Source organism: Orbicella franksi, chromosome 7 (assembly GCF_964199315.1).
Source record: "Orbicella franksi chromosome 7, jaOrbFran1.1, whole genome shotgun sequence".
Taxonomy (NCBI): Eukaryota; Metazoa; Cnidaria; class Anthozoa; order Scleractinia; family Merulinidae; genus Orbicella; species Orbicella franksi.
Window position 1 is genome coordinate 22,690,570 of NC_138151.1, and position 22,389 is coordinate 22,712,958.

Below are 22,389 nucleotides of genomic sequence, written 5' to 3' on the forward strand. Positions count from 1 at the left end.
TGGATCACTGCGACTGATGTTGAAATGCTCCTGAAAGTTGTCTCTCGAATCTATAGCAACTGTCCCTGAAGAAAATTTCTTGCCAATTTGGACATTTCCTATCATGAATTCCACGCGATCAAGTATTTCACCAGAGAAAGTGAAGTTCCATTTCAAATGTGCCTCAGAGGAACCGTTTAATACTTGCTGGATCGTTGTTCGGACTGAGGTGTCGTTTGTTTGCAGCGGGCCACGTTGTGGAGGAGGAAGAGTCCATGTGATTGTAGCATCTGAAATCAATATATTTCAAGGAACAGGTGAGCTTTTAAAAGTCCCAAGATGTTAAAAATGATGCTTTAGATGAGCACAACCGAGCCACATATACAAAAGAAGAAGCTATGAAACGTCAGGGAACGTACAATACCTGTCATCGCTAGTTGATATAATGTTCCATACACAAGTAATTTAAACCAAGAGAAAATGAGGTGCCTCATTATCTCTTGTTTAAACACAATTTTTACAATCCTGAGTAACCATATTCACTGGCGTTGATCGATGTCTCTTTACTTATGTCACCAAGCACTGCTAAGAAACAAATATATGTACACGGAAGTGAAATACGTCTCCGCTGCTGCTTCCCCAAATCCTTTTCGTTCTCAAAGCCTGCGGGACCTTGGCACGAGTGCGATCGTACCTTACCCACTACCACTACACAATACCTTAACCTAACAGACCTTCTTTTTTTCTTCTCCTTCTCCCTTTCAAAAAAAGATCGCAGGTTAATAGCCTGCATAGCAAGCATTCCCGTACGAAGAGCTTTTTCGGCAGTGCGCATTCTGGCCGCGCGCAAAATGGACAAAGCGAGAGCAAACATGTCGACGAAGCAGGGGGTGAGGCTGGCGTGGAGATTTTTGCTCTCGTTCCAGTTTGCGCGCGGCCAGAATGCGGAAGCTATACTTGTGCACTTCGCCGTCCTTCGGGTATTCTGCTTGTAACCACGAAAAATAACCACCATCTATTGGTACACTTCATGACACATACATGAACAGTATACGGCGCTGTACTGAACCCATTTAGCATGGCGGACAGGAGCGAGGTAATTTTATGATCATTAGATTACATGTTGTAAAAAGCAGCAAGTATAATAATTGTTCTCTTAGTCTCTGAGATCTTGTGGTATTTCATTATTACAACGTATCTTTCCTTTAGCAACAAAACCAGGAAGCTCATTGCTCTGCAGAAAATCAGGATCGTGAGGGATTTTTTGGTACACGCAGTTTAGATCTCAAAAGCGTATATTACATAACTCTGAACTGTTTTATAATAAGCTTCTGTAATGTTTTACATGGTAAGAGTATTGACCTAAATATGGGCCGTTACATTTTATTGCACTCCCCTTTCCCTCTCCCCCAACGCCACTCATGGACCAGATTAGTGAATGGGATATGAAAGTCATTTCAAGGGTCTGCATGAAATTTGGGTCTTCATTTCAATTTTAATTTAATTTGGCGGGTAAAGAATAATCAGTTTATTTGTGGGGGGTACATGTCAGTCCTCCTTTTTTTCTTGTAATTTGTTTTATTAGGTGGTAAATTTTCACTTACCCTGTCAATTGGGACTGGGGGGTGTATAAAATAGTACTTTTTAAAGGGAGTTTTCACATAGGGATAACCTCGTAACTTCCTTTTCTGGAGGCATTTTTACCCTTTATTTTTAGTTTTGATTGTATATCTAGTTTCCTTCTGGAGCAAATTAAGTATGTAAGTATGTACGTATGTATGCATGCATGCATGCATGTATAGAATGGCCTTAATTGTTGTTTTAGGAAGCTCAACATGAAGAGGCGCCCTGGCCCCAGCTGGTGCTGGTCGAGCAAGCAAAAAGCGGGTGATTTGTTTGTCAGTCCTTTTTGTCAGCTTACTTTAATGTGGATGCATGGTTAATTATTTCATCCTGTAAGATCCTATACTTAGGTTTTAAATTGCTATTTATCTCAGTTGGTTTTCGAAACGGACTCAAACAAGCGAAGTCTGATGGACAGACGCTACATGCAGTACATGCAAACAAAAGTAATTCAGTGATAAATTGTTACTTTTTGTCACTTTGTTATTTTGTGAAATATGTTTTTTTTTTTTTTTTTTTTAATTTCCCAATTTCATTCGGTCCTGGCAAATAAGAATGTAATAAAATTTACACATAAAGCTAGTCATATTAGCTAGGCTTGTTTTGTTTAGTGCTACTTGCAACTGCCTAAATCAAGCAAGTTAGTTAAATTTATTATATTTTGACAATCAAGATTACCTCTTAGTTGAGAATCAATTTGAACCTCTTTATAAGACTGCCAATTTGCCCTTTGAGTTTATGGACAAACCTTTTTTCTCCTACATCTCCATACATTTAGGACCTCTTTTGATTATGAAGAATGTTACTGTTTTACTCAATCACTGTTGAATTGATTCATTTATCAATCACTGGGTGAATATATGTCTGAATTTATGAAAACCGTGTTAAAGACTTTGCACCAAAATAGCGGGCATGTTTTAGGAAAATCAGTCAGAAAGTGTACATAAATATGACCATGTCGTACTGAGAGTGCTATCTACCTCGTGTACTCTTAATAGAGTCCATACCATGCCTATACAAGCCTTTGAAGTCGCTGCAAATGAGTTGAACGAGCTAAACAAAGCTAAGTTAGAGCTTAACTTGATCATATAATTCGCGGCACTAATTTGGACAGGCTTAACCTCTGCAATTTCACCTAAATGACCTCACTATGTCTTTACTGTGGGTTAAATTAGCCAATCATGGTAAAAAGAGCATGGTAAGCAGTGGAATCGGTTATTTAACTCTCTATTTCAGCGAAAAAGTAGCCCTTACATGACATTTAATTTCATTATTGAAATATGTTTTTTTCTTTCAAATAGCATTATTATTATTATGAAATTTATTTATTTGTTTATTTATATATTAAAGAGTGTCTACCAAAAGAGGTATCAATTATTGTTCTGTATGCTGCCATGTTCTCAATGTTTGTGCAATTTGTTATATTTTCATGCATTTAAGGGAGATCTAAGCCTGGATGGGACAAACAAGCTTGTAGACCAGTTTGGTGGCCCACAGAAGTTGACTTTACAGATGTCAACAACACCAGCAAGCGGCCACGGATTGAACAACTTATTTCAATTGTGGATTCCTACAGGGAGTGGAATACACAGGAGCAGGCTGAGGACTGTGAAATGGCAGTTAATGATCATCCCCACAGTCCTGAAATTCCCATTCCTGTAGCATCAACACCAGCTGCTGGTTTAATTTCTGATCCACCCTCACCTCTTCCAGGAGTTTTGGCAAGTCCCATTCATCCTCCTGATCCTTTTGCCACACCAATCTCTAATCCTCTTGAAGTTCCAGCAAGTCGTCCATGCCCACCTCTGGTATTTACAGACATCCTGAAGGGGAGATTTGGTAGTGAGTCAGTTTATTGTACTGAGCTGTGGCAACCTGTTTTGGAAACATGCACTGAACTAAAACAGACCCAAAGATCCAAGATGTTGTGTATATTAGGAAAACTGAATGAAGATGTAAGTAGCTCAACTTTTTAATGAAATCATACTTTTATTAAAGGTAAACATTATTGTCTATGTTTTAGGAAAGACTGTAGTATCACTAGTAGGGAGACATCATGATGGCCATCACGGTGTCAAAATGGTCCATATTAAAATGGTCTTTAATCTATGTTAATTAATAATTGTGTGACTTTATATAATTATTTTACCAATGTGGGATATTATTTGTTATTAATCCAAGGTTTTTTGTCATTGCACAGGCTGAAACTCATACAATCATAAAGGCAGCCACAGCAAGAGACATTTTAGGATGTATGGTGAAATTACCTTGGGAGGTTAACTCAAGTTTGTGCCATCACATCCTGCACCATCTCCCACTTATTTCTCCACCTCAGTTTGCAAGCAGTGAAGATCAGCGTAGACTTCCTGAACCGTAAAACAGTCTGCAAAAATTGGAAATAAAATTTTACCATTGTCTTATTATTATACGTTTTCACTGGTATTTATATAAACCCCCAAATATCGAAGAGCTCTCATGAACTGTATGTTGTAAAGTGTTCTTACATTGAGAAATACTAAATTTGGACTTCTTTTTCATTTGTGTAGTAAGCAGTTTGTAAATTGTATGTAACCTGAAAGCTACATCTGGTTTCAATTTAAATGTTCACTTTTTGCCATAATTACTCTATGGTATGTACAAATTCTTGAATCTGAAGCTCAAATCATCACTTGTAAACCCAAGTGGCTGGAAATACAGCTGATGCCAGTTCTAATTAAATTAAGCATAACAATGAAGATCCGTGGTCTCATGTTGTAATGAAACTGCAATATTTGGAAGGGATTGGGTATGTTTTGTGGAACAATATTTTATTGTATTAGTATCATTATATTAACTGTTTTAAATTACTGTTATAATATTACTATCATGAAATTATAAATTAAAGTATATATTAATTGATGACTATTGATTGATCGCATTTTCTCTATATTCCTTCATCTGTTTTTGAGCTTGGTCTGGAGCCCTTCTATTCCATTGGTGATGGCTTTTATAATTCACTATCCATACTCATGTCTGGAGATGAATATGACAGTGAAATTTATAGACTTGGTACAGCAATGTATGGTCTTAAACACTATGACCATATAGTTGAGGCAGTAAGAAAATCATTTCAGTCATGCTTTTTGGTCATGTTGAGAGGTTATTAGACAGCGTTAAAATTCTTGACTCTCCTATTTTGTGTTATCTTGGACGTTCAAAGAGGGTTAGCCATTTCATCTCCTTTTTAAAACTGCCATTAATCTTTAGTTTAGGTGCTGTAGGTGTAAATAATCATCTAGTACATATCTTGGAAAAATTATTATCTGTTAATTAATTTTAAGATAATTTACTAGTTGCAATTGATGACGAAATTATTTTCTAGTTGGCATGTAATCATGCTGCTATCCTCAATATGACATTATCAGGCCCTTGTTCCTTTCATTGACCCCTAATTTGAGCAGTTGTGATACATGATGATTGCTACATTATTAAGATTTATGCACAATTTACAATCAGTGGCGTGAATTAAACTGCTATTTGGAGTATCTGGAGGTAGAGTGCTTTCCGTTCTGTTATTATAGACTGTGAGGCGATTCAACAACAGGGGTGACACCTTACAGTGGGCAGCTAGTGTGAGTCTATCCCCTCAAGAAGTTCAAGTAGTTAAAGACCAATCGATCAGGGAGATTGTGTCCAAAAGTGTCAGAACACAAGTCTTTAATGCCCTGAAGAATTTTAATGATATTAGTATGAAGTTTAAGTCTTTTCTGAGTTTGGTTTCGAGCAATTGCCAATGATTATTGTTTAATGGCGCATACGTGACTGTTAACTGGCCGCAAATATAGTCAGCTGTTAAAAACCATGAAATTTATTGTCTTTGAAAATTATTACAAAATATGTGAACCATAACATTTAACAACTTAGAATGTGACTGTTTGCATTTTTTTTCCCCTTGCAAATAGACGGTATCATGTTCTGGGTGCATGGTTAGCATTGCAGTTAATTCTGACATCTAAGAGTTATTTTAGAACTGTTACAGGTAACCTTTGCTGCTTGCTCTTTAAAGAAACCTATACAACAGCACTGTAAACTGGAGGGGGCAGTGTGGTACAACGAAAAAGAAGGTTCCCCTTCTTGCTGCTCCCAAGAGAATGAATTGGTGGATCCTTTCCATATAATCTGGCTGCCACTTCCCGGACATGGCAACAACTTCAACCACATATGCCCCCTTCTGCCTTGGAAGTGTGGAGCATTAGATGCTTCTTTGTGTGTGTTTTGGCATGGACTGAACACTCAATGTTCGACCCGCAATGAGATGGTACAGCGCCTTACCTGCTTTGAGTGGTACCAGTGCATTTGTTTGGGTATTACCCTTGCAGAGGCTCAGGATTCCATTATAGTGGATTGTGGCTGCACACTACCCCACCCATATCAGGGCTGCAACATGTGAGTGGTCTTCGGGTTGATTTATTGTTTTGGCTTGGTGCTACTGCTGTGATGTAGTCTCTAGAACTGACACTTCAGCGTAGCACTAAGATTGTAACAAGTCAATTGTTAATCATCATTTTGTTTTACCAGTCATTGTGCAGATCAGTGTATTCAAACCAAGCCAGCATTCTTTGATTTTTAACAAAGGTGTATTTGAAAGTTTGTACTGTTTCCTCAAATTTCTGTTTATAATTGTGAAGCTGAATAATGGACACATAATTTTCTGGTTTAACTTTGTTTTGGTTGCTTCTTCTTCTAACAGACCTTCACTACAGAACTCCTGATTAGTAAAAGTATACCTTCATTAAGGCCAGGAGTGAACACTGAACCTCGTCTGATTTCACACTGAAAGCTGCTGAGAATGTTAGGTTCCAGACCACTGAGAGGACACGCAGTAATTCCACTCATATACCGTAAACTACCGATTATAAGACCTGGGCTTATTCAACTTCATCAGGGGCTTTTGATGGGCTTACTAATGGAGGGGCCTATATCCAGGTGGGCTTATAAGAGGGAATAAAACAACAACCGTTGCATAATGGACCTCAGCAGTGTTGATCCAAATACTGTCATTTTTCATAATTATACTGGCCTATACTAGTTTTCAATAAGGCTTTAAAACATACCCTATGGCCCTATAACCAAGGGGTGGGAGGGCTTGTAAGTAGCAGTTGACGATTACAAACCATTCTAACAAACAGAAGTTTGATTCTTATAGATTAAGTGTAAGCTGGCATTGTGTACAGTAACAAGTTGCTTAGGTTAACTTCATTCAGACTTCATTTGTTTCCTTAACATGTGCCCACATAGCTTTAGTTTTGTTTTTCAGCTTGAAGCGTATGGTTCTGTCCCCATTTTACTTTTTTCCATCTATCATGGTACACAACGTGTAGTCTGGCAGTATGTTTGTCAAGACAAGCTAAGCAAAGGAAAAGAACTACTGCAATTTAGGATAGGCACAAACTAAGGATTGAAACTGGTAGATATGATCCAATTCCAAGGGTTAACAGACTCTGTCCTATTTGTGAATCTAATCAAATTGAAGACAAATCTCACTTTCTTATATATTGCAAAAAAATACTCTAATCTAAGAGATTAATTTTATAGAAAAATAGAATATATCATTGTGACTTTTCAACAATAATCTTCATTGCAAGCCATCGCCAAACTTATGACTTTTACAAATTATTATTAATATTCAATTGGCAAAATTCATTTCATCTTGCTGTCATCTACGTAATATTCCTCTTTCGATTCAAATCCATGTAATTTGATTGCTATATTATAACCTTATTGAATTTTCATTAAAAACATTACTGTTTTAGTTTTAGTTTTCAAAAGCTCTTGCAACACTTTATGTATTTATGGTCATACAAATAAAGCAAGTTGTTGTTGTTACAGAACTGATGGCACCAATCATTATAATTATTGTCTACATGCTTTCAGATGTTCAGGAAATTATTTATTTGTGAATGATCAGTTAATTAATCGATTTAGATTTTTCAACTTTCAGATGAGGAGACTAAAAAAACTAATTGCAACAACTGACTTCACCTGGTACCAGATTCATTTTCTCTAGCAGTACCAAGAGAGAAAACAGAAATATACCTCAACCAAATTTGTTTTACGAATCCAGTTGCTTTTGATGCTGCAAATTGCAAAACCAGATGAAACATTTACAATGACTCAAAGTTTTTTTGATTCATGTAAGATAAAGATCCTCTTATGTACTGTAAGCATGAATTAGCTTGCTCGGCTGCCTGGCTGTTCGAGTTGTGCCACTGAGGAAACCATGAGAGGTTGTATGCCTCAGAGCAACCTAACAAGAGAAAATAGCAACTGCTCAGTTCAATGACACAATCTCTAAGCCAGTGTTTGAGATGCTGGAATTTTGCTTCCAAAAGAATTTAACAATCTTTGATGACACCATCTACATGTATGATGTCCAGATGAAACAGATACACATAATGCTGAGGAATCTTTCGCTTTGTTCGTGTAAATTCTAGCATATCAAATATGGTAATTATATTTAAATATGGTTTACCTGTGTGATCACGCCAGTGCAAACAATCTACAAGGAACTGAGCGTTCTTGAAGAAAACAGGATCCCAATTCAGGGAATAGGAATGCAAATTGCAAGCATTGTCATACACAATCAGGCGGGGTGCTGAAAAATATGAAATTTACCATTATTTAGTAATTTTAATTAAAAGAATGTCTCTTTGTAAAACAATGCAGCAGATTTATTTTTACCACGCACAGTCTATAACACAACACAGGAAACTACCTAGTTTATACAAAACACAATTTAGGCCACAAGTTCAAGAGAATGATGGATACCTTTAGAGAAACGTGTTCTAAAGACGGTAAATGGGATGTTGGGAGATTCTTGCAAAGCATCACGTTGAACCCATATGTTATACCTAAGGGAGAAGGGAAAGGAGACAAGAGAGAAATTGTTCAGAAGAACATGTAACCAAAAAAATGCATAGAAAATGGTTTGGAAAAGAAAAGCATATGACAGACTGCCATTACCACATATAGCATTGAGGGGATTATTGCCCAGATAGGAACTGTTCAACAATTCCATAACCGCAAGAAAGAGGCACATTTAGACATGCTATAGTCTATTAACAAAAATTTTTCTTCTCCTTAGAATTAATTCAGATTCTAAAACTGTCCACCGAGAAATTCAAATTAATCTCAAATTGGGCTTTGAGACAACCTTTGGGAAATTTAAAATGAGTTCAAGTATGGTACACCACATGTGTGCCTGCTGGTATCTTAAGGTTGGATAAAACTAGGATTTTAATAAAAATTCAATCATGTCATCTTATTATTTATAATCATTGTGAACTGATCCAATTTCTTTTAGTTATCAAATGTTCGTTCCATTACCCGCTTTCATTGCTACATGTATATGCTTGCACTCTAAAATACTCCTCCTTGTACCAGAATAGAAACCAAAATAAGATTTATTATAATTAAAAAGTATTCAAGAGGAAAACATAAGAACTAAAAGCAACTTATCTTCCTATTCCTCATGGTTCAGTGGATTGACAAATAAGCAATGAATCATTCATGCTAGACTTCAGAGATGTACACAGCTCTTGCCTAAAGGAGAGTGCTGTTGCATTGCAAATGACAATGTTCAGACCATTATCTTTGCCACAGATGGGACAACAACAGCCTTCTTCATAGTCTATATCAAGAAGGTCCAGGAAACTATATCAGGCCAATCGCCAGTGGTGGTAGGACAATGACCTCTTGAAGTTCAAGACATTAGCGCCAGCCATTATCTCTTGCCAGACACTATTGTGTGTAAACAGTGTGCACCTACAAACAAATGAGCAAAATTCAAGTCGAGCATTTAAAAGATGCCTGAAAGATATATACAACGTACATGTACCAATTTTGTGTCATTGTTAAGGATACTACTGAAGTTAAAGTGTACAATGCAATCATGTTTCTGGCTCAAATTGGGAGATGGCACAGCACCTTACAACCTTCAGTCAATCATTTGCCTGATTATTTGGCTCATTACATTTCAACATTTCTTTCATTTGTGAACATTGCAGTGTAATAAAATGAGTCTCTGTTGGTTAGCATACTTGTCTAAACTTAATAAATATATCTGCATGGGTACTGTACATCTTTACTCAAAACTGTAATTGGATGTGTTCAATTAATATGTTCCATTAATTACACTTTTCCATTAACCGAATCTACTTTATGACTACAAAATCCCATCCCAGTCTCAGCTCTAATATCCATGTGAACCCGTTTTAGGTGGTTGTCATTACTGAAAGTACAGTTAACATAATGTCACTTTACGCATGACATGAAAGAAATGTGCAATACATATGAAGCTGCAATTAATCTGCAATGCAAATTGAGATAAAGAGTAAAATGATAATAACTACATGTACCTTCCCTTTAGAAAATGAAACATGAAATCCCTCAGGACCTCATAAGAAATAATGTAAGAGCCCATGTTCAACAGTGTGAGCTCTTAACCATCCAACTCCATGATTCCATCACAGGCTTCCTCAACACAAGTATAATATAATACTAGAACAAAACATACATTCAAGAATATCACAAACCATTATTTAGTTGTTATTAAAACAATAACAGGAAGGACATTTATGACTCAAAATGAACTTAGATTTTGGATTGGAATCCATTCAGTTTGCATTATAAATGCAACTATTAAATGATAGCTAGGATAATAAACAATAAGTTTCTCTTTATCAAAGATTTAGGTGTCAGTCCTGGCCTCAAAGGCTTTCAGCACTTTCTACCTGGAACAAGCTGGGTTTGTTTGCCTCTAGCCAGGAAGTTGCAAATCACTCATATGCAGTGGCAACCCTTCATCAAACATGCCAGCTTCTATGAGCAACTTGGTTCAGTGAATTCATTTGAGAATTAGACTCTTAATTAATCAGAACAGGCATTTCACTTTTTGAGATGAGGAGCTAATTTAAACCTTCCTCCATCATCCATGGCACAACCCTCATCGTAATCAGACACTTCTATCCCATTCATTGGTAAGTTTAAGGCATTTTTGCAAAATTCTCAACATGGAAATACAATGAATTTCCTACCTTCACAATGCAACATTTGCTTTTTCAAAAAGTACAAAACTTTTCTTGGCTGACCAATGCACTGAGATGAACACTTTGGGCAGCAGGGAGGTAAGCTGGGGGTAAGCAGCACAAGATCATTAGAAGACATTTTTGCTCTTAACACATTTTCCAAAGTGGAAAATATTTTCTTCTGGGCTGTAGGTAGTTGAAATGGAATTTTATTCCAAGATACTGGTCTTAACTTCCATTCCTTACGAGGTGTTAGAAACTAGAGTGGATTCCCGATAATTTCTCTCGGCAAAAAAATCCACTAGAAAACCAGGCATTTCGTGTTCCATTCCTTCCTCAGATTCCATAATTTTTGTGACATGCTCACAGGTGTGAACCTGGTGATCACAGGTAAAGCAAGTGATCAGGGGAACCAGGAGGCCAACCACACCACGCTTTGTATTTCCAAGTACAAAAATGGTAAAATTATTGCCATTTAAAGGCAAGAATTCAGGACTTCCATCCTGAAATAGCAAATCAAAAAGAAAACAGGATGTTACATGATAACAAATAGTGCAAGAGAAGAAATTACAGAAAATTAGTAATTTAAAATGCATGTGGAAATGCTAACAAAGAGGTGAACTTAGCTAAGCACTCAGTAAGTGCATGATCAATAATCAAATTTGAAGCAATTAATAGGAAATAATGTATTCCTGATTTCTCAAAGAATACAATAAAACTTACCTGTAGCATGATCATATAATAATGTACTAGTCTATTTTGAAAAGGGGTCACAAGCTATTTGATTTAGAAAATTATGCTACACAATTTCACTGCATTTTGCCACCAACAAATTAATCATTAGGGTGGACTATAAAAAATCAATATATATACAGTGTTTATATATTGTACATGCATAAGTAAATATTGCATTCATCTTACTTGGTAAGTGTGATCATGAGAATTCGTGTCTCGAGCAAGTGAAGGGGTGAAGTTGTTCTCCATGTCAAAGCCTGCCATTAACTTTTCAAAGGCCTCAATATGGATACACTTGCCATAAACAGCAATAGCTACAGTCAGCCCTATGAGAAGTATTTTCCAAATGAATACAAATAATTTATTAGCTTACAACAGAAATGGAAGATGTTGGTCAAAGGCACAGGGTCCCAATTCAAAACATTTCGCACCTTGGGCCGCAAAGACTAATTAACTGTTATATGCCAAGAAAAACAAACTCCAACTTGCAGACTGTGAGACTAATCATAGGCAACAATACCAGTAAATAGTCAACTTCTGAGAAAAGAGTATGCAAGCTGTTGCCTGATGTGTTAGTAATTTAGTATTAAAAAGTAATGCTCTTAATGTGCTGGTGATGGATAGGTTCATACATTAAAAAATATGGCTTGAACAGGGTTGAGGAATCTTATTAAATTTTTTTCCTAACATATCATTTCACATACTTGATGAACTTACTATGTCCTACGACTGTTGATGAGAGCGACTGTAAAAAATTTGTCCACCTTATGCTGTCAACACAGTTAAAATTATGATACATCCAGATGTTCTTCCTTGGTTCTCGGTTGACAAGCACATATTTGGTTTCCTGGTGGTACAGTATATAAAAAAAATTACAGTTAAGGTGGAAATCAAGCTCATGGTTGACACTTTTGTCAATACAGCTGCCTGTAAAATCTAATAATGTGAAAGGAAAAACAAAGGAATTGTTTAGTTTTTGGGTTAGGCTGAAAGGAAATATAGATTGATATTGGGTAATCCATAAGAAAGAAAATTAGGGAAAATATAACAGTTTAACAGGGCATTTGTGCAGACATTATTTATCAAAAGTACACTGCAACATTACCAAGGTATGAAAATGGAGCAACATGAACTTTCTTAATCATTTAACTCTTAAAAACACTGTATGCCTGAACATGTCCTTTCGAACAGGGTTACTAAATAAGAAACTGTGTCTTAAACAGTTACCAATTTGGAAGTAAAGGAATTTTTTCTAAAGCTGGGTCAGGTTTAGAAAGCCTGACTGACATCACCCCAATAAACTTACATGCAAGTTCTTTGTAACCACATAAAAATCAGGACGAGTACACCGGGTCAATTTGTTGTCAAGAAAGGTAATAGCATTGCAGTTGACCAGCTCTAACATGTACGCAAACTGCAGTGTCTGTTGTGGTTTCAGATTCGTTGGTTGTTTCTGTAGTTGTTTGAAATTCATCCTCATCAGATAAATCCTAGAATTAAAAATAAATTCAAATAAACATAAATTCAACTTTCATTTGCTGTACACGGATTTCTTTCCTACAAAGTATAGTTTTAACACATGTAATCATCACAGATATTTTTACAGCTTTTACAGCTGTAAAAAATTCCTAATACGTTAATAAAACTCGCATTTCCGGGAGGAAAGAGAGAAGAAAAAAGGGGAAAAAGTCACGCCCGAATAGTACTACAAGTAAAGCTTTTACAGCATTTCAGAAGAATGCAACAAAGTGTAAAAACAGGTATAAGGTTCGCCTTATCTTCTTTGGCAAAAACTGAGAAAAGCTACAACGGCCTCGATTCTTATTCATCTAGCTTAGTTCACTTTCATGTACGGAGGGAAAAATTTGCGGAAAGTGTGGCGGCGCTTCCTGCGAGTCGCTGTTTGGATTACCCGCCATATTGGACAAAATGCCCAGATGTCATGTATGTGTCGTGAAGTGTACCAATAGATGGTGGTTGTTTGTCGTGGTTACAAGCAGAATCTGTCTCACAGAATACCTTCGGGCGTCCAAGTATTTTTACGCGAAAATTAATAGCGGAGCTCCTGCGCGCCGAAGGCGCTCGAGCAGAGCCCCATTCCTTAGAAAGTTTGGTAAACCCATCAAGCCACGAAAATATGGTTATGACGTCACCGTACGAGCGAGCGAGCGTTCGTCCGCACTTACAGACTCTGGGGGAGGGGGAGGGGGATCTCGATGTAACCCCAACTACAGCTCACTTATTAATTTTTGGCACCCAGTTCCTGTAGTCCGCATTCCCAGTGGAGAGAAAAAAAACACATCACTTAATTATTATCAAATTATTATTGGAAGGCTTCATAAAGGGATGGACCATTAGAAAAGTAATTGAGAGGGTGGGAGGGAGGGGGGGGGTGGGACAGCTAACAGGATGGTTTTTTTTTTCAAGTCCACTACCTCAGCAGGATTTTTTTCAGGGGCAAGTCCCCTGCAACAATTTTTTTTCAAGGTAGGGGGGTGGGGGGGAGGGCTATCTTAATCTTGACACTCACCACAATCTGAATGCGTGGAACAGGCTTCAAGTGCAAACAAATATTTTTTAAGCTTCCACACAGTCGTTTTACTTTCCCGTCAAAATCATGCGCGGGGGAAACATAACGTCTCAGACACATCCAAGTGCCATTGCCAAAAATGGGGATATGAGGCTTTTGGTTTGATGTTTAGGAAATATCAGTTTTATTGATTCATTATCCTTGTACAACAAATTCATTCTTGGCATGTAGTGAATCAAGTTTTAAGCTAGAGTTCCGTGAGTGACTGTCCAGTAGTAAATATGGGGCTGAAGGGCCTATTGAACTGGGGGGTCTGGAGGCATGTTCCCCCCCCCCCCAGAAAATGTTGCAAAACTGAGGCATTTTTGTTGCATTTTCCACGATTTTTAGCAGATAAATGTGATTGTATTGATTGGACTTAAATGATAATACGTTGTTTACTTTGCCAAAAACCTAAAATACATTGAAAATAGCCCATCAGTTAACAACTCCATGGTTGTCTTTGAGTACACTGATCTTGGCCGCCATCTTAGGGGAAGTGTTACAGTTTGCTATGGGTGTGCACATCTGTGTCCACAATCGTCATTTGTCATGTCAGTTGTGAAATCACCCCTATATTTCGAGGCTTTAAAAACATGGTATGTGCTTGCTAAAATTCAAACGATTCAAGCAGAATGGCGGTTTATAGTTTGTTTTTTATCACTCTTAAGCCATGGTTATCCAAATGAGTTTTTCTGCCAGGGTGTTTGGCTACCAGTGTCCATGATAAAGTTGCTATGCACAAAATGTATCACCCTTGAAAGGGAAAAATGTCTGTTTTCTAATTAACACTGCAGTATAGAGTGGCTGCCAAGGTGCCATTCAGGCAGGTACAGCTTGAAGGCATGGCAGTGCAATTCACTCTGAAGGAATTTTTTCCTTCACTTCTTCTCTGCACAATTTTTTTCCAGTCACCCTCCCTTGCATGAATTTTTGTTTGTCCCCCACCCAGCCATCACTTTTGTAATGGTAAAGTATTATTTTTACCAGAGTGATTTTGTCATCATAAATGTTGCAATTTTGCAGTAGGGAGTGTATCTCATTATATTCCTGTATGCTGTTTTTAATACTGTACAGCTGTCATACATTCAACTGTATGTCTTTACAGTCACTTTTGGGAAGTGTCCTAAGGCTGTGTAGAGTTCCAGTTATTTTGTAAAAGGTAGTACTTATTAGCATATACTATGAAAAGGAACTGAACTACTGCTGGATGTACAGCATTGAGGCAAATAACCATTCAACACTATGTTATAAAATACATAAAAATTCATGACACCACTAAGTCAATTGCAAAGATGGTATAAAGGTGGCTGTATCGTAAATTGTTTCAGAAAAAAATATAAGAAGGAAAATAAGTGCCTTGTTTAAGGTTACTATATACCTTTAGAGATGTCTCACATCCAAGCGAAGTAATGCCTAAACCCCTAAATCAAATTAAAGCTCATAAAGCTGGTTATCAAACTATACCAAGAATTTTTGTTAAAAAAATAATTGTCCAATTATCCAGGCCCCCTAATGGGAGCATCTAAATCACCTTTTGAAAGCTAAAGGTCAAAGTGAATTTTCTTTTTTGGTAATTCAATTTGTTAAATTAAGTGCTATCTGCCTTAACCAATATGTCAGCATTTTGTCACATTCCATTTCAGAACATTTTCAAAAATTATAGGATTAAAAAAAAGTATTGAGTGATTGCAAAAATCTCTCTCAGGGAAAAATGTTTCAAAATAAAATATTCCGGATATGTTTTTGTTGTTTATATATGTCAAATTAGTTCCATCACTTGGATGCAAGACACCTTAAATAGCCTTTAAGTCACATTAAGACACTGCATTTAACAACAGAGTGATTCTAAACCATATCTAGACCGACTATGTACGCTCATTCTTGACCTTGGTGTATAAATAAACGAACAAATTATTCTTGTCACAAAGTCTGAACAATTTGTAAGCGAAGCTTTCGACTGTATCACACAGTCTTCATCAACGATTAAAGTGAGCTCACGTTGTCACGTGAATGCAAATTGTTTAATCACGTGATTAAACAATTTGCATTCTCGTTACAACGTGAGCTCACTTAAATCACTGATGAAGACTGTGCGATACAGTCGAAAGTTCCGCTTACAAATTTTTCAGACTTTGTGACAAGAATAATTTGTTGGTTCATATCTAGACTATATAATTATATCACTTTCAGTCATGACTGCATAACCTTCATGACCTGAACTAAAGGCAAGATCAAGATCAGATCTTGACTGACTATTTTTTTAAAAAGAGGAAGCTTGGGATTGCATAACACCAGATATACAAGTTTGCCAACTGAAGATAACTTGACATCCAATTTGTGTATACTTTTTTTAACCAGCACATTTAGTATAGACTTAGGGCAACAAAAGAAAAGCCACCAAATGGAACATCCCTTGATGGAATGTAAACAGTTTTTTAGACACTGCAAAAGTGTTACTCTTTTATTCAGTTTCAGACTGTGACTGAAGTTTTTCCTAAGAGACCCACTGCAGTGGTGTATGACATCACTTCAGCAAAGAAAGAAGATCTTTCAGTGTCATTTGTTTATTTGTGATTATACCAGTACTCCAGACCAGCAATTTAAACTTTGACAACCTTGCATGCTAGACAACTCAGGAGACTTGCATGAACTCTTCAGATCACATGACATACACCACATGAACTGTACTCAACAATTAACTATACAAGATGCACTTACGTGTATGGTACTGATAAACATGAAGCATGTGCTGACCTTTCATGAAAGCAGACACATTGCTGATGAAAACATTAAATTAGCATAAAACCAAATGACTTTTAAATAATTAAATCAGGAAAAAGGAGACAGAGATCCAGAGCTTGTAGTACACATACTTGAGGCCAGATTGGGTAAGATGTGAGTCCTAGGTTGAATGTTTTTTTAACCATGAAAGTCCCAATATCAATATTATTTCAAACCAATTGAAACCTAGAAGTTCACTAAATAGTTTAATTATTTCAGTATGTATTGCCTGTAAGGGTTATTACCCAAAGGAAAACAGCTCATCCTTCTACATGAAAGAGTTGCTACAGGATTAAGTTTCACTCAAGACAACTTTTAGCTCCTGAACTTTCCAGATTGCAAAAAAAAATCATGTCCAATAGCTCCAGGCCTACTACTGAATTTTCTTGGGAAATGTTTTGAGGAAATTCAAATTACAGAACTACATTTATTTAGTACTGTGAGAGGTGAAATTTTGGGGGGCTATCAAGAATGACTTTTGGGCAGGTACAACATACCCAGAGGGTAGGCCAAAAAATTGTTTTTCATTTCTTTGCACCCTGCTTATACCTACTTTGGGAGATGGTGTAATCCATTCCAGCAAAAGAAAACTTCATTAACTGCATCTTCAAGTTAGATACAATTTAACTCTCCAACTTTGCACAAGGTACAATACTGTTAACTTTTGATATTTTTGGGAGAGATATGGTAGAGATTTAGGAACTGTCAGTATATTTTAACTGCTGTATACTCATGCCCCACAAAAACTGTGCAGAATTCTTTCGTGTGGGAGGTGCAATGTTAGCTAATAAAGGATATAATGGTTCATTAAAAGGTCGTCTTTCTGATCAAGGAGGTAGCAGAGAATAAAAAAGTCAGCAAAAAGCACAGAAGACAGTTGTGCTACAGGATCAAAATTTCCATTACATTGAAAATGCATGTTATTTGGTCAATGATCAAATCTAAAGGTGGATACAGAAAATTCAGAAAGAGGGAGCCGAAATTGTTTTTAGCGAGAACACAACTTCTGGCCCATTTCAAATGAATATCCTAAATATAATGAGTGACACTTTAGAATGTGTGAAACATTAACTACCCTGAAAATTGAAAAAAGAAACAGATTTAAATGGAAAGAAGTAAATGCTGCCGCTTGAAGTAGAAACAGTCCTATGCATTTCAAGCTTGCTTGGCGAGAGGAGAGGAATGATACAGGATTGAGCAAAATCTTTTATGCTCTAATTTCTGGTTGTGCCTCATGCAAGTCAAACCTACATAAACCAGAAATGCCACAAAAAGCTTACTTGTTAGGGGTTCAAGCAAAGTTTCCAACTACCTCATTCTCAAAACACAGGAAACAATATTTTGCAAAGAAATACTCAATTAAGGCTCTCCAATAACTACATACCATGCACTTCAATTGTACAATCTCACAGCACTGATTGGCCTTTAATTTAAGGGATTAAACATTATTGTACATAATTTGTCCAAATACGAATAGTCCAAAAATGAAGCAGAGTCTAGAAAGTAAATTTAACAGAGCCTGCAATGATTACAGACTGATTGAGGGTTTTTATTGTTTTATTCAATCAGCACAATTACTTAGTATAAGCTTTTGCTAACAAGGATAGTACAAATCTGGAATGATATTTCCACAACTCCGGTTACCTTTCACCTTTGTACTATCTGGTGGAACCACACCCTACAACCATTTAGTGTTCTGCAAACAGAATGGAAGTAGAAATAGATAAATTAATCCATCAATTATTCAAATTATCATCAGTTAAGGAATACGTAGCAGTCGAAGCTCTTGTAAACGACCACTTTGGAAATTCGAAAATGTGGTTGTAAGTAGAGCTGGTTGCTTGCAGGAATGAGCTTTTGTAAGTGACCGCAAAGTAAAACAATAGAAGCTGGTGGCTTATGAGAACTTCCAAAACTCATTAATAATTCATAAAGAAAAATAAAAGAAATTAATGTTTAATGAGTGCCTTTATATTTGGGAGTTGCGGTGGCCTCGTGGTTAGTGCGCTCGTCTCCGGATCGAGCGGTCCGGGTTCGAGCCCTGGCCAGGGACATTGTGTTGTGTTCTTGGGCAAGACACTTTACTCTCACAGTGTCTCTCTCCACCCAGGTGTATAAATGGGTACCGGCGAACTTAATGCTGGGGGTAACCCTGCGATGGACTAGCATCCTATCCAGGGGGGAGTAGAAATACTCCTAGTCACTTCATGCTATGGAAACCGGGATAAGCTCCGGCCTGATGGGCCACTTGGCTCACATGCAGACATACCTTATATCTGATAACGACATTTTAATGATTCTGTGGTTATTTTATGAAAGGGCCACGGGAATGACTGTATGATTGAGTATTATTTGATGGCCTGTGTAATTTAGCAATGTACAAAAACTTTCAGATTTCGCTTCCACTTTGCTGGCAATCAGATTGAAAATGGTCAGTGTAAAATGCAGACTGCAGACCGGGGTAAAATGTGGCTTGAGGGTAAAATGCAGACTGCACGCAACTGACTTCATAAGTGGATATAATTATTATTATATCCATTATTAGATGCTGACTGTAAACATGATTATTCAGGCTAATGTAGTGAAAGTCTGCACTCCAGTTAGTCTAAATAGCATTCTGGTTAGACTGAATGTCACTTCCCTAATTAGCCTAAATAATGGCCGGCCCCAGTTAGCCTGTTTACAGTTAGCTCTCAATGGCGGAAATAGTAACACAATTTAAAGTGAGAAAGTCTATAGTCTGCTGTCTGCATTTTTATCGAGTCAGGTATGAATGGAATGGACTGCCAAGTCAAGTTAGAAATGGTGATGAAATATCTCTTTTTTTAAAAAAAAAAAAAGGTTAAACGTTTTCTTGGAGCAATTTGAAAATTTTTGTTTTTTTTGGTTTATGTAGGTTTTTTTTAGATTGTACATATGTATATATAGTTTAACATTTTATTCATGGGGGTTTCCCTAATATGGCGACTCAGTACTTTTGGTCACGGCTCCATCTCCTAATGTAATTTTAATCACTATTTTTGAATGAAGTAGATGTAATAAATCCAAATCTCAACCTAACCCTGGTCTGCAGCCTGGATTTTTCTGTATTTTATCCCCTGTCGAGCTGTCCCCAGTCTGTAGTCTGCGGTCAGCAGTTTACATTTTACACTGACCGAATCAAAAACCTAGTGTAAAATAAGCTTACTTACACTGCAAAACTGTAGTCAACCCTGGAAGATAGAAGCCTACCACTATCAACAATGAAAAATGAGAAACAGAGATATCAGATGGCTAACCTCTTAAATCTCTTCATGCTGCCTTCTTGTGTTAACATTCCCTGGCGTTCAACTTCGAATTCTACAGCTGTAGGTTCGTGCCCACGTTGCTTATGTACAAAAAGATCTGACATGTTTCTAACTGAGCACGAATTGTTCCGATACCCAATAAAGAGGAAAAATCACTAGAGACCTGAAAACCCTGAGGCTGTTGAAAGGGCCTGTTGACAGTGGCTAATTCCAACGTGTTTTGCAGGGAACTTTCCACAAAATGGCGCATCAATGTTTTGTTCCCAGTGTTCCTCGGCCTGTCTCGAGTGGGGAGAATCCGCTGAGCGAGATCTGAGTGCAGGCGCAGGGCTATGTGATTTCCCGCGGATTGGTATGACGAACGTTTGAAGAGGTCTGGAGAGATCTAGAGAGTGCTAGCCTCCCACGCATACGCTCTTAGGGCTCGTCGAGGGAACGCGTAATGAGCCCTAAGAGCGTCTGCGTGGGAGGCTAAGAGAGTGCTTGCCAGCTAAAAGCGATTGATTTACGTCGACCATCGCCTGAAAAAAATCAATCCACGAAAAAAGGCGTGGGGGGGAGGGGGGTGGGGGAAAGGGGGTTCGGCGGCCCCAAAATCTGTCCAGTCCATGAATCAAGGCTCAATTTTCTTTTTCATTATCACACCATCATAAAGCTCTGCTGATCAGCAATCTTTATCGAGATGGCATCTACGGGGCCACACACACGAGGAATATGTCCAATACATAAAACCCCTGCCTGTTTTCTTATACATCGATTTATTTAGTGCATACAATTCAGCCCAATAGCCCTTTTAATTTAATGGTTAGCTTTTTCATTTGCATTACAATGTAATCCAACGCGGATGCAGTGCAATTTTGGGTCGAAACTACAAAGTCGTCCAAAATTTGCCTTACATGTTGGACATGTTGGATTATTATTAATAAACATTAGTATATTCTCAGCTCCGACTATTGCATTTCTAGCTCTCTGATTGGCTCAAAAACTCCGACTATGAGCCATTAGTCGGAGTTTTACCTTATATGGAAAACAGTGCGCCAAGTTTAAAAATTTTCCGCTCTGTAAAATTGTTGAAATAAAAATCGGCGGCAAAAACCCGATTAAGAATATACTAAAACAATTATTCCATTCGACCTTGTTGGATATGAAGTGATCATAACCAACTCGCGCTACGCGCTCGTTGGTTATTTATCACTTCATATCCAACGCGGTTTCATGGAATAATTGTTAAATAGTCTCCATTTGGCACGAAAATTGCTAGGATATTTGTCCGCGGACATCATTTGTTCCGAGAAGCAAACAGTTTACCGAGAGCGTAGCTCGAGGGAAACTGTGAGCTTCGAGGAACATATAATGTCCAAGGACAAATATCCGAGCATATTTTCGCGTCAAATGGAAACTATTGTGTTTACTATCCATCAAATATTTTTCGCAACACGCGCGATTTGAAAATTGGGGAATATCCTCAGATATTCCCCAGCTGGGAAATATTCGGTCACGTGATGCATTTAGACCAATGTCGCGCTAGCGAAAATTTTTGATGGATTCTAATTATTGACGATATCCAAATAAATAACTTAAGAGCTCCGGTTTTAGGCTTGGTTAAATCTATATATCAGCAGTTGGTCTCCTGAGAGCTACCTTCAGTCTGGTTTCCAGGCTCTCTTTCCTCTGCCTTGTTGGTGGGAGCCAGCGGGTCAGCGGGAGCTCAGCGGGTCCATTCACCCGCGCCGCTTACTCGCTAGGTCGGCTAGTAACGCTAGTTGATTTCTAAATGAAACCGTTCGATTATAGCACCCACCTTAAAAAGATTTTAACAAGGGGATTTAAAACGGATGTATCGTTGTGATGGTTGAACAGTTACCAGATTTCTGAGAAGGAAGCTAGCGTTGAAGTTTCAATAATATAATCAATCAAATCATGTGTCGGGTCTCGCACCACATACAGCAGCAGCGGCGTAGGGTGTAGGATGTAGGGTGGGAGGGGGGGGGGAGGGATGAGGGGAAAATATAACCCCTTCAAGGCGTTCGGTTACTCAGTGAGCCGCGAGAACGGAGCGCGTGTCTCTTCATAAGTGGGCTGGATGTTGGCCAGGTTCTTTCTTGTCTGTTTATTTACACGGACGTAGTTCAGGTCAATAATAATAATAATAATAATAATAATAATATGACGTAATGGAAGATCGAGGCAAATATCCAACCATCTTGACTGAAAAAGGTTGTTCAACTGAAGGATCTATCATACGCAAAAGATTATCAAGGTAAGAGAGTGAATCTCCCATATAGGTCCTCTAACTAAGGTAATCCCTCTTAATTATTTTTAGACATGGCACCCAGTTCTTCTGAGG

The 22,389-nt window shown here is 37.6% G+C and overlaps 4 protein-coding genes and 1 pseudogene across 12 annotated transcripts in view; 2 read left to right on the top strand and 3 right to left on the bottom strand.

Moving 5' to 3' along the window:
* LOC145492265 (hemicentin-2-like) overlaps positions 1 to 22,389 on the bottom strand; it is a 153,099-nt gene that overhangs the window by 61,031 nt on the left and 69,679 nt on the right. The gene's annotated exons all lie outside the window — the stretch shown is intronic.
* LOC145492440 (uncharacterized) lies at positions 1,199 to 3,979 on the top strand. Its single transcript, XM_081471887.1, has 3 exons — positions 1,199 to 1,866; positions 3,043 to 3,557; positions 3,803 to 3,979. The coding sequence occupies exons 1-3, from the start codon at positions 1,815 to 1,817 to the stop codon at positions 3,977 to 3,979; spliced, it is 744 nt and encodes a 247-aa protein (XP_081328013.1). The 5' UTR covers positions 1,199 to 1,814.
* Positions 3,901 to 8,763, bottom strand: LOC145492498 (uncharacterized). Of its 3 annotated transcripts, XM_081471957.1 has the most exons (5): positions 8,605 to 8,763; positions 8,410 to 8,492; positions 8,114 to 8,236; positions 7,678 to 7,888; positions 3,901 to 3,985 (listed from the first exon to the last, which is right to left on the bottom strand). In XM_081471957.1, exons 1-4 carry the CDS (start codon positions 8,607 to 8,609, stop codon positions 7,746 to 7,748), a joined length of 354 nt encoding a protein of 117 aa, XP_081328083.1. In that variant the 5' UTR covers positions 8,610 to 8,763; the 3' UTR covers positions 3,901 to 3,985; positions 7,678 to 7,745. The 3 variants fall into 3 exon arrangements, with proteins under 3 accessions (XP_081328083.1, XP_081328081.1, XP_081328082.1); XM_081471955.1 differs by having other exon boundaries at positions 7,678 to 7,717; positions 8,410 to 8,761; XM_081471956.1 differs by lacking the exons at positions 3,901 to 3,985; positions 7,678 to 7,888 and adding an exon at positions 6,060 to 6,112 and having other exon boundaries at positions 8,410 to 8,763.
* Positions 4,531 to 7,632, top strand: LOC145492564 (uncharacterized; annotated as a pseudogene).
* On the bottom strand, positions 8,761 to 20,557 carry LOC145492446 (uncharacterized). 2 transcript variants are annotated; one of them, XR_014049989.1, is made up of 8 exons: positions 20,034 to 20,557; positions 18,400 to 18,451; positions 12,709 to 12,892; positions 12,120 to 12,249; positions 11,589 to 11,728; positions 10,677 to 11,170; positions 9,999 to 10,140; positions 8,761 to 9,405 (listed from the first exon to the last, which is right to left on the bottom strand). XR_014049989.1 is itself a non-coding variant. In XM_081471894.1 (5 exons), coding segments are annotated over exons 1-5 (717 nt in total). In that variant the 5' UTR covers positions 13,055 to 13,162; the 3' UTR covers positions 10,147 to 10,909. The 2 variants fall into 2 exon arrangements, 1 of the variants encoding a protein (XP_081328020.1); XM_081471894.1 differs by lacking the exons at positions 8,761 to 9,405; positions 9,999 to 10,140; positions 18,400 to 18,451; positions 20,034 to 20,557 and adding an exon at positions 13,053 to 13,162 and having other exon boundaries at positions 10,147 to 11,170.